Source organism: Trichechus manatus, unplaced genomic scaffold (assembly GCF_000243295.1).
Source record: "Trichechus manatus latirostris isolate Lorelei unplaced genomic scaffold, TriManLat1.0 scaffold00270, whole genome shotgun sequence".
In the NCBI taxonomy this organism is placed as follows: Eukaryota; Metazoa; Chordata; class Mammalia; order Sirenia; family Trichechidae; genus Trichechus; species Trichechus manatus.
Window position 1 is genome coordinate 1,894,256 of NW_004444206.1, and position 12,679 is coordinate 1,906,934.

General features: G+C 36.8%; 1 protein-coding gene across 1 annotated transcript in view; it reads left to right on the plus strand.

Moving 5' to 3' along the window:
- ALG5 (ALG5 dolichyl-phosphate beta-glucosyltransferase) overlaps positions 1 to 12,679 on the plus strand; it is a 57,962-nt gene that overhangs the window by 21,452 nt on the left and 23,831 nt on the right. Inside the window, exon 7 of the mRNA XM_004389962.2 lies at positions 10,792 to 10,851. Coding sequence (XP_004390019.1) covers positions 10,792 to 10,851 — 60 coding nt within the window. The remainder of the gene's footprint in view (positions 1 to 10,791; positions 10,852 to 12,679) is intronic.

Below are 12,679 nucleotides of genomic sequence, written 5' to 3' on the forward strand. Positions count from 1 at the left end.
GACACTACTCACCAAGGTAGAATGTAGAGCATTATCTTTATAAGTAGTGTCATGCCAATTGAGCTAGATGTTCCCCAAGACCATGGTCCCCAGAGCTCTCCGTCCAGCAACTCAGTCCCTCGGGGAGTTTGTCATGTGGAACTTTTTATCGCTGGTGATCAGACAGAATTTAACTAAGTGTTGCTAAGTTAGTCACCACTGTCTGTCTCACTGGAATGCAGGCTTCACTAGAAGAGGGACCTTCCCACTGCATCTCAGGTGCGTAGAACAGGGCCAAGCAAATAGTAGATGTGGAACAAACGAACTCTGCTGTGTGTCGCTTCTAAGGGGAAAGCCACGTATTACATCACCAATTATAGTCGCAAATGATACCCAAAAGATAACTTCTTAAAAGGGGATGTATGGCTAAATTTACATAACTTCTCATCTGAAACTTCGGAAAACACTGTGAAGAGGTAGATGCCAGTGTGGCGTTCAAATATATGATAGGCTTTTCGTTTTGCTTTTATTTTTCTTTAAAATGCTTTTTTACTGTAAAAGCAACATAAAAGCATTGTAGAAAGATAGAAACAGCCTAAGGGAGGAAATTAATCAACCATATCCTATTACCTAGAAATAACCACTGTTAGTACTTTTTTTAACAACCAATTTCTCTGAATACTTACATGTTCATATTTTAATAGTATAATAGGGTTTTGAATATAAAATACTCAAGAGCATATAGAATCATGAAGACTCACCATGAAATAATTGGTAGTAAATAAGGAAAAACCTTGAGAAATTTTTCAGGTCACCCTCTTACCTTTAAACAGAATTCAGTATGTATGTCCATCCCATATAGAGAAATTTGGCATTTTTTTCCTTTTTTTTACTGTGAATTTTTAGCATACCCAAAAGTAGAGTGACTAGTTAATAAACTCCTATGCACCCGTCACTCATCTTTAACAGTTACCAGTGATTTGACATAATTCATGACACTTTTTTAAAGGAAATTCTCTAGTTTCTTATAAGGCTTTTGTTGTAAGTTGCTGTTGAGTTGATTCCAACTCATGGCGACCCCCTGTGTGCAGAGTAGAACTGCTCCAGAGGGTTTTCAAGGCTGTGACCTTTCGAAAACAGATCAATCACTTGTCCTGTCTTCCGAGGCATCTCTGGGTGGAGTAGAACCGCCAACCTTTCAGCTTGACCATCTGCGTCACCCAGGGACATAGTAAGGCTACTTGGAGAAAACCTTCAGAATTGTTGCAGTGCAAACAAACTCAAGAGACCGGCCCTTCAGCTTTATAGCTCTGTTTTGATTTCAGATTTAGTTGTGGCCACAACTTGAGAAGCTATTTTATACCAAGTGAAATGTGAGTGCATTTTAACTGCAACACCTTCACACACATGAATGCTTCTTACAGTAGAGTCTTTTTGTACTACGATAATGAACCTTACATCAAGTGAAAGGAAGAAGAATGAATGGTGTCAAATTTATCTGTTTGGCTTGTGCAAATTGATAAATATTTTTATAGAACAAATTGGAAATACGAATGAAAAGCTTTAGATCATTTATATCCATTGACCTAGCCTTCAGTATGGACTACACCTCAACATAAAGAAAACAGAAATCTTCACAACTGAACCAATAAGCAGCATCATGATAAATAAAGGAAAGATTGAAGTCATCAGGGATTTCATTTTGCTTGGATCCACAGTCAGCGTCCATGGAAGCAGCAGTCAAGAAATCAAACGTTGCATTGCATTAGGCAAATCTGCTGCAAAAGACCTCTTTAAAGTGTTAAAAAGCAAAGATGTCACTTTAACGACTAAGATGTGCCTGACCCAAGCTGTAGTGTTTTCAATCGCCTAATGTGTGTGTGAAAGCTGGACAATGAATAAGGAAGACCACAAGAGGATCCGTGCCTTTGAATTGTGGTGTTGGCAAAGAATATTGACTATACCGTGGACTGCCAGAAGAACAAACCAATCTGTCTTGGAAGAAGTACAGCCAGAATGTCCTTAGAAGCAAGGATGGCGAGACTTCGTGTCACATACTTTGGACATGTTATCAGGAGGAACCAGTCCCTGGAGAAGGACGTTATGCTTGGTAAACGTAGAGGTTCAGTGAAAAAGAGGTAGACCCTCAACGAGATGGATTGACACAGTGGCCGCGACAATGGGCTCAAGCGTAATAACAATTATGAGGATGGCACAGGGCCAGGCAGTGTCTCGTTCTGTTGTGCATGGGGTCATTGTGAGTTGAACTGACTCAACAGCACCTAACAGCAACAGCTTTGAGAAATTTATCTTAAGGAAATAATTAAGAATGTGTATATAAGAAATTTTCAAGGATTTTTGCTTATTTGTTTTTTATATAGAGGTGTTTTTTATAGTTAGAAAGTATGGGAAACAATTTGAAATGTTTAATATTAAGATAAACTGGTTAAATTCATTATTGTATAGGATGACTGTTTTTGATACATAATTAAGTGAAGAAAGCAATTTTTTTATATAAGGGATTATTGTCTCTGGATGGTAGGGTTATGGAGATTTGTTTTTATAAATTTTTATTTTTTTCTAGATTAATTTTATGATTTGTTTTTGTAATAACCTCTAATTTTAAAAAAAGCTTTTTATTAATAAATAAAACTTTTTATTAACGCAGTGCCTTTGTTTCATATGCCAAGTTCCCTGTTTCTGCCCATATTGGATGAACGTGACTGAATTTTATCATCTGACTCTTCTTTTACTAATTTCTAAGTTGATTCAACTTTGTTTATATATTTCTACTTCATTTCGAGTCAGTTTTGTTTTATGGAGTGCCGTGCCAGTCTCTGTGTCCATTTCGTACGTTTCTTGATTTTGGTTATGGATAGGCTTAGGTTCGCATCCCATGTGACACTGGGCAAGATACTAATCAGTCAACCTGATTTTTCTCATCTGTGATGTGTGGATAACGACCTCACCTTCACAACTCTGAGGTGATAATTAAAATGTATGTCAAGTGCTTAGCACATATTCAGCACTCAATAACCGGAACCTGTAATTATTATCATTAGTTTTTGTGATGGTTTTTCTCCATCAGAGCTATTTCTGATGTTACATTTTATGATTGTCAATATAAATTGGATCTACCTAGTTCTAGTATATTCCTTCCCTTAAGTGAAAAAGTACCAGGAAAGAGAGATTCCGATTAATCTCTTCTTTCTAGAAAGTTATATAGTATATTCATCTACTACTTTTAAAAGCCAGCTTCATAGTAACTTAACTACTTATTTTTAAAAAACTATAAGGAATTCAGCTGTATTCAGAAAGAGGCTTAAAAGAAAGAGACCCCATTTCTACATACATTTTCTAATATGGGCTGTTTTTAAAACAAGAACATCCTTTGTTCCTGATGAACAGCAAACTGACTTGAAAGCTGTTTTGATTAACTCCTCTTAATACTGAGATCAGTTTCAGGGGTTTAGTTCGTACATCAGCACTCTGCAGATATGAAAAACTCTTGAAAAGCTTTAGGGACTTATGCTGAGGGGAAATGAGATTTTAAGTGAAAGCTGTTTTTTATTCATGTTTGGTTTAAGTAAATGATATTTGAACTCCACTCATGAGTCTGTGAATGGTAGAAGGATGTCCTTTTTATTTATTGCTGAGTAACGTTACTGCTCGTTTTGGGTGGAGAGTTAAGCTTATTTGCCATATACCGAATCTTTGATGTGGTTCTTTTCTAAGAAAACCATTGCCTCCTTTCCTGTGCAAAGTACCTTTGCCAGAAATAAAAGGGAAAAATTATTCTTACTAAGTAGTAGACAAACATGTACAGATAATTTCCAACAGAAAATGCAGCTGGCTAATAAACAGTCCCCAAAAGTTTTCCCTTTTATTTAAAAAAAAAAAAAACAGTAAATTAGGTCATAAGTAGTTATATTTTTCCCTTATCAAAGTAACAAATTTAAAATGAGAAAAAATTTAAAGTGGCACGGATTTGATGGAAGAGTCAATCCCAGTACCCAGTTAGTGGGGATGTAGAGTCCTCTAAAGAGCAGTTGGACTATGTGTTAAAAACATTCATACTTTTAGCATTTCTCCTTCTGTGACTTTCCCTGAAGAAAGAAATCCAGAATACAGATAGAGTTTTATATGCAAATATTTTCTTGTAATAACATGAAATTAATAATTGTATAGGCGCATGGTTAAAGTATGGTAAATCTGTACAATGAAATAGTATATTGCCCTTACAATTGAGACATAAAAGACAATTAGACATTTTGTCCTTCCTGAAATTATGCAGTAGGAGTCTACACTGCTGTAACAAGTTATTGACAGATAATCAAACCTAAATCTTATCAAGCCTCTTTAACCACCAGCTTACGAGAAATTCAGGGGACAGAGAATCATGTTAAATGACACCAGGGAGATTCAATCAGCAAAATCTGAAAAACACTACAAGGTAAACGACCTGGTTTCTTCAACAAATAAATTGCAAGAAAAAATAGAAAAGAGGTAGGAGGAACCCTTAGATAAAAGAGATACCTAATTTGTGGGGATTTTATTTGGCTCTTGATTCAAACAAAAACATTTTTGAGACAACTGGGCGAGTTTGAACTCTGTATCTGATGTTATTAAGAATTATGAATCTTTTATGTATGATAGTGGTATTGTGATTATTCTTTTTAAAAGTATTTAACTTGTATAATTGTATCTTTTAGGGTTGCTGAAATATATGTCAGTGTATAATATGTGATGTCTGGAATTTGTTTCAAAATAATCCCAGGTTGGATTGGGTGGTGATGAGGGGCTTTAGATGAAACCAGATTAGCTTTGTGATGATAATAGTTGAAGCCAGGTGGTGGGTTTCATTTTCCTATTCTCTCTACTTTTATGTATGTTTGAAAATACCCATAATTAAAAGTTTAGAAACAGTGAACTTGAACATGAGAAAATTTTAGGTTATTTTAAAAGAAAAAGCATGATATTCATGAGTAAATTTTAGCTAGCATTTTTTAAAGGCAGAGGTAAAAAAGACTGCAGGGAAGTACAGTTGATCCTCATTTATTCACTGATTTCATGTTTGCAAACTCACCTACCTACTGAAATTTATTTGTAACCCCAAAATCAATACTCGCCACCCGTTTGAGGTTATTCCTGGATGTGTGTATGCACAGAGCTGTGAAAATTTGAGTTGCCTGATGTGGACCTTCCTAGCTAAGGTTGAAAAAGGCTGGTTCCGTATTTACTGATGCAGTGTTTGTGGGAGCTGTATAGTGCGGAAACTATACCGTGAATGACGAGAATCTACTGTATGCAAAACGTTATCGGAGCAGCCGCTTTGTAGGGAGATTATATATCACTTTTCTCTTTATAATAAAACCAAAAACACCAAACCCATTGCCATCGGGTCGATTCCAACTGATAGCGACCCTACAGGACAGGGTAGAACTGCCCTATAGAGTTTCCAAGGAGCGCCTGGTGGATTCAAACTGCCGAGCTTTTGGTTAGCAGCTGTAGCTCTTAACCACTACGCCACCAGGGTTTCCCTTTATAATAAAGATTTGTTAAATATATATGCTTACATATTTGCCAGTTTTTGTTTTTTTAATAATGAGCACCTTTTAATTTTATTTGTTTTGGTAAATTGTTCAAAATTTAAATGGTGTAAAAAGGTGTACTGTAAAACTAGCTCTACCCTTCATTCCTCAGTTACCCCCAAAATAACCAGTGTTACTGGTTTCTTGTCTGCCCAGCTAGAAGATGTATATGTGTATTCCTGTTTTAAAATCGCAAATTGTAACACGCTACACACTGTTGTTTTCTCCACCTGTGTATCTTGGAGATTGAGCCATATTTATACATAAAAGTACTTCTTCATTCTTTCTCAGTCTCATAGCTAGTCCCCTTCAGATGGACACACAGGTTTGCTGCTACAGAAAATACTGAAATGATTATCCCTGGATGAAAGTCATTTTACACATATGCATGTGTATTTACTGGAAGAATTAGAAGTTGTGGAATTGCTGCATTAAATTATATATATGTAATAAATATATAATAATATATACATATTTAATTTTGATAATTTTTAGGTTATTGTCCATAGAATGTGCAAATACAACATGGTAAATACTGATTTGTTATATTTGCATTGCCTTTGGTATAAGTGTGATTGAGGATCTTTTCAGTTATTTAAGAGCTATTATCTTTTTTTTGTTTTTTTTGAATTGTTTATTTCTGTGAATGGTAGAAGGATGTCCTTTTCAACTGATTCATGCTTTCATGATTTGTAGGAACAATTTATGCATTTTGGAAATTAATTCTTGTCTATAAATGAATTGTAAATATTTTCCCTTATTTTTTAACTTTCAGTATAGTTGGATTTCTATTGTTATCTTGCCACACAATTTTTTTTAAATTTTATGGTGAAATTGATCTACCTTTTCTTCTGGGATTTGTGTACTTTGGGCCTTCCTTACTTTGAGATAATTTTAAAAGTGATTTGATACTTCATTGATGTATGTGGAATATATCACAGTATTCAATATGAGGCTCAGGTTTAGCTTAATTTGGTTTGCAGATGGCTACCAACTTGCCCTTCACTGTTATCAGCTATTCATCTTTTTTCCACTGATGTAAAATGCCATGTTATCATATTGTAAGTATCCATATGTTTCTGAGTGTATTTCTGGCCGATGGATCTGTCTATTCACATCCTAATTCCTTAGTTTTAATTATCGCAGTTTTATAATGTATTTTTAAATCCTTTGGGGCTAGTTCTTCCTCATTCTTAGAATTTTCCGGCCTCTTGTTAGTATTTTATTTTTCCATATTAACTCTAAAATCATATTTTCTAGTTAAATTAAAAGTTTTTTTGATATTTCTATTGGTATAGCCTTATTTATAGATTAGGTAGCATTGACTTTTTTATGCTGTCCTCGCAACTTCTTATCCATGAACATAGTAGGCCTATGCCTTTTATGTATTCTTTTGTTTCCCCCTGTGGCATTTAAATGTTTTCTTTATTTAAATCTTGCCACATTTATTGTAAATCTTATTTCTAGATTTTTCTTTCTTATTGAAATTATAAATACTCTTTTTTTCCATTGTATCTTCTGTTTATTGTTTATACACATGAAGGCTAAAGTTTTATGTATATTCATTTTGTGCCTACCCATCTTTTTTAATTTTACTATTGTTGGTAGTAGTTTTTCAGTTGATATTCTTGGATTTTCCGGGTATATAATAATATTATTTACAGAAAACTTTTTTTTCTAATATTACTATTTTTTTTTTCTCTAATTATATTGTTTGTTTGTTTGTTTATTGTACTTCAGGTGAAGGCTTACAGAACAAATAGTTTCTCATGAAACAGTAGTACACCTATTGTTTTATGACATTGGTTAACAACCCCACAACATGTCAACCCTCTAAATTCTCAACCTTTTTTTATGGTGAAAATACACATAGTCAAAGATACACCATTTCAAAAATTTCTACATGCCCAGTTCAGTGATGTTGACTACGCTCTTCCAATTGTGCTGCTATTCTCACTTAAGATGAAGGCTTACAGAACAAAATAGTTTCTCATTTAACAGTTACTACACATGTTGCCCTATGACAATGGTTAACAATCTCACAACACATCAACAATATCCTTACTCAACCTTGGGTTCCCTATCACCAGCTTCCTTGTCCCCTTCTGCCTTCTGGCCCTTGTCACTGGACTACTGTACCTCATTAGTCCCATTAGGTTTTACGGGGCTGTCCACTCCCAGGCTGAACAGTGAACCTCAGAGATAACTTCACCACTGAGCTAAATGATAAAAAAAATATCATTTAAAGCTTTGACTTTTGAAGTAACATATGCTCCTATTGAGCCCTAAGTAGTGTCCTATTTTGGAAGTATGATTAGGATTTTTGAGGTTGTCTATAGTCTGAACTCCTCGATAAACCTTTAAAAGATTTCTAATGTTACTTTTTCAAAAAACCAGGCTCCCAAAACAAGATGTTCACATTGAAAAGAAATATTTTTATCATTGTTGTTAGGTGCTGTCGAGTCAGTTCTGACTCACAGTGACCCTGCATACAACAGAATGAAACACCGCCCAGACCTGCGCCATCCTCAGAATCGTTGCTATGTATGAGCCAATTGTTGGAGCCACTGTGTTAGTCTATCTCATTGAGGGTCGTCTTCTCTTTTGCTGACTCTCTACTTTACCAAGCACAATGTCCTTATCCAGAAAAAGGTCCCTCATGATAACATGTACAAGGTACTTAAGATGAGCTCTCACTGTCCTCCCTCCTGAGGAGCATTCTGGCCGTATTTCTTCCAAGACAGATTTGTTCATTCTTCTGGCAGTCCATAGTATATTCAGTATTCTTCACCAGCATCATAATTGAAATGCATTAATTCTTCTTTGGTCTTCCTTATTCATTGTCCAACTTTCGCATGCAAGACAGCTGAAAACACTGTGGCTTGGGTCAGACGCACATTAGTCCTCAAATTGATATCTTTGCTTTTAAACACTTTGAAGAAGTCTTTTGCAGCAGATTGCCCAATGCAATACGTCGTCTGATTTCTTAACTGCTTCTTCCATGTGCATTGATTATGGATCCAAGTAAAATGAAATCCTTGACAACTTCAGCCCTTTTTCCATTTATCATAATGTTGCTTATTGGTCCAGTTGTGAGGATTTTTGTTTTCTGTTTTAAGATGTAATCCATACTGAAGGCTGTAGTCTTTGATCTTCATCAGTAAATGCTTCAAGTCCTCTTCTCGTTCAGCATGTAAAGTTGTCATCTGTTATTGCAGGTTGTTAATGAGTCTTCCTACAGTCCTATTGCAGCGTTCTTGATATAGTCCAGCTTCTCAGATTATGTGCTCTACATACAGGTTGAATAAGTATGTTGAAAGGATACAGCCCTGAAGCACACCTTTCCTGCCTTTAGACCACACAATATCCTCTTGTTCTGCTCAAACGACTGCCTCTTGGTCTATGTACAGGTTCCTCATGAGCACAATTAAGTGTGCTGGAAGTCCCATTCTTTGCAGTGTTATCCATAATTTGTTCTGATGTACACAGTCGAATGCCTCTGCATAATTAATAAAACACAGGTAAACATCTTTCTGGTATTCCCTGCTTTCAGTCAAGATCCATCTGATATCAGCAGTAATATCCTTCATTCCATGTGCTCTTCTGAATCTGGAATTGCTGGCAGTTCCCTGTCAGTGTACCGCTGCATCCGTTTTTTAAATTATCTTCAGTAAAATTTTATTTGCATGTGATATTAGAGAGAGTTTGATAATTTCTGCCTTCTGTTGTATCACCTTTCTTTGGAATGGGCGCAGATATGGATCTTTTCCATTCTTTGGCCAGGTGGCTGTCTTCCAAATTTCTTGGAATAGATGAGTGAGCACCTCCAGCATTGCATCCATTTGTTAAAATATTTCAGTGGATATTCTGTCAATTACTGGAGCCTTGTTTTTTTCCAGAGCCGTGGTGGCACAGTGGTTAAGAGATTGGCTGTTAACCAAAAGGTCAGCAGTTCGAATCCACCAGCCACTCCTTGGAAACACTATGGGGCAGTTCTGCTGTGTCGTATAGGGTCGCTATGAGTCAGAATTGACTTGATGGCAAAAGGTTTTTTGTTTTTCTCCAGTGCCTTCAGTGTAGCTTAGACTTCTTCCTTCAGTACCATAGGTTCTTCATCATTTGCTACCTCCTGAAATGGTTGAACATCAGCCAATTCTTTTTGGTACAGTGACTGTGTATTCCTTCCACCTTTTGATGCTTCATGCATCATTCAATATTTTGCCCATGGAATCCTTCAGTATCACAACTCTGGGCTTGAATTTTTTCTTTGGTTCTTTTCAGCTTGAGAAATGCTGAGCATGTTCTTCCCTTTTAGTTTTCTAACTCCATATCTTTGCACATTTCCTTATAATACTTTGGCTTCTTGAGCCACACTTTGAAATCTTCTGTTCAGCTCTTTTACTTCATCATTCTTCCTTTTGCTTTAGCTACTCTTAAGTTCAAGAGCAATTTTCAGAGTCTCTTCAGACATCAGTTTTGGTCTTTTCTTTCTTTCCTGTCTTTTTTAATGACCTCTTGCTTTATTTGTGTATGATGTCCTTGATGTCATCCTACAACTCGTCTGGTCTTCAGTCATTAGTGTTCAACACATTGAACCTATTCTTGACATGATCTCTAAGTTCAAGTGGGATATACTCAGGGTCGTACTTTGGCTCTTATGGACTTGTTCTAATTTTCTTCAGCTTCAACTTGAACTTGCATATGAGCAATTGAAGGTCTGTTCTGCAGTTGGCCCCTGGCCTTTTTCTAACTGATGATATTGAGCTTCTCCGTCTTCTGTTTCCACAGATAATAGTCAGTTTGTTTCCTATGTATTCTATCTGGTGAGATCCACATGTATACTCACCGTTTATGTTGTTGAAAAAAGGTATTTCCAAGGAATAGGTCATTTGGTCCTCCAGAATTCTAGCGAGCGATTTCTATCACCAAGGCCATCTTTTCCAGCTACTGATCCTTCTTTGTTTCCAGCTTTCACATACCAATCACCAATAATTATCAGTGTATTTTGATTGCATGTGTGATCAATTTCAGACTGCAGAAGTTAGTAAAAATCTTAAATTTCTTCATCTTTGGCATTATTGATTGGTACGTAAATTGACTAATTGTCGTATTAACGGGTTTTCCTCGTAGACGTATGGATATTATCCTATCACTGACGGCGTTGTATTTTTATTACTGATACTTATGTACTGAAAAATGATTGTACTCCTTTTGTCCTCAGGATCATATGGCTATTGCATGTGGATCTCGAGCTCATTTGGAAAAAGAATCAATTGCTCAGGTGAGGCTTTAATTAACTGGCATGGAACAGCAGTATTTCCTTTTTTACATATACAGTACACTTGGCAAGAAATTGACTTTCATGTTTAAGCTCATAAAAATGAGATTCCTTCTGAGAGAAAAGAAAAGAAGTTTTTATTTTTGGAAAGTTTATAAGGGATTGGCACATTTAGGAATTCATTATGTTAAGAGTGTACAAGAAGGACATGGACTTTCCTTTGCCTTAGGATAAAGCAGTTCTTTTTAAAGTCACAGAGTCCCTCATTCATTTATAGTGCATACTTTTCTAAACATTCATTTTTCTGATTAATCACCTTGCCTTTTTTTTTTTTCTCATATTGGCATATTTAAGTGGTATATTTTGAGTTTCATTTAAAGTTCAGATGTTTTTTAACTTTTTTCTTAGAAAAGCGCACTGTACCTTGAAATTTGAAAAGAGTTTATGACCACCTTTTTAGGGTATAAAAAAAATCTCTGAATATATTAGAATACTCATTTTGTAATTTGTAGACTATGCTAGGAAAGCTGAAATAACTTGAAGGAAAAAATTATTCTCTTAGTGTTTACACTTCAAAATGTAAGTCTAGTGCATCAAACCCATTAATTGTCCATTATATTCTCTCTGTTTTATCTCCTAGAGTGATCGAGTAGATGGGTGATGTGTGGTCAGAATTATCTGGGTGTCTTAGTCATCTAGTGCTGCTATAACAGAAATACCGCAAGTGATTGGCTTTAACAGACAGACGTTTGTTCTCTCACAGTTTAGGAGGCTAGAAGTCCAATTTCAGGGTGGCAGCTCTAGGGGAAGGCTTTCTCTCTGTGTCAGTCCTGGAAAAGTTCCATGTCTTCAATCTTCCCCGGTCTAGGAGCTTCTCAGCACAGGGGCCCCGGTTCCAAAAGATGTGCTCCTCTCTTGGTTCTTTATTCTTGGTGGCATTAGGTACCCCATTCTCTCCATTCGTTTGTCTTTTATACCTCAAAAGAGATTAACTTGACACTTCCAGGCAACATGGCACTATAAACAGAAGCACCATGCTGTCCTCCACAGCAAAGACCCGAAAAACTAAGTCAAACAGAGACAAATCTCAGTCCTGGAACCCTAAGCATCAAATGAAGAGATAAAGAACTCAGCCAAGCACCTAATGGAAGAAGAAACTGACAGAGAACAGAGAGTGAGGAGAAATACACGCAGAGGTTCTTATCAGCTAAGGGAGCATGGGTTTGCCATCTTGGACTCCTGCCAGAAATCAACGAACGGAGTATGGGAGAGCAGCTTCACGGAGTTCCCAGGAGGAAACAGAACAAGCAGTAAACAGCAATATATGCTTTTCCGCCCCCCACCCTTTTTCACCCCCAGTCGGCCTCCTATACTTCCTGCAGCTGCAGTCTCTTGGCTAGGAGGCACTGCCTTCAGCCCTCTGCTGCTTGGATTCCACCCACCCACACTGGCCAGCTCCCTGAGTGCCATTTGTTTTTGCTGGTCTTGCTTTTTTTCTCCTTCTTTTGGTTTCTTTCATACCTCTCCCCACCTCCCCCTCCTTTTTCTCAAACACCTGGCTCCGTGTGCCATCTTTGCTTCCTTCTGAAAGGCTGTGAAACACCGCTTGATTGCAGAACTGCTTCCTGGTCCACGCTGCCATGCTCGTGGGATTCTTGGAGGCATTTCTTTTGTCTTGTTTTTGTTTCTTTTTTCCTTTTTCTCTTTTTTCATTTCTCACTTTCTCGTCTCTGTATACTTACCTTCTCTTTCTGTTTCCTCAATACCTGGCGCTGTGTGACACCTCTACCCCTTCTAGCCAGGCTGTGAAACCTGGGAGCCACCTCCCCAG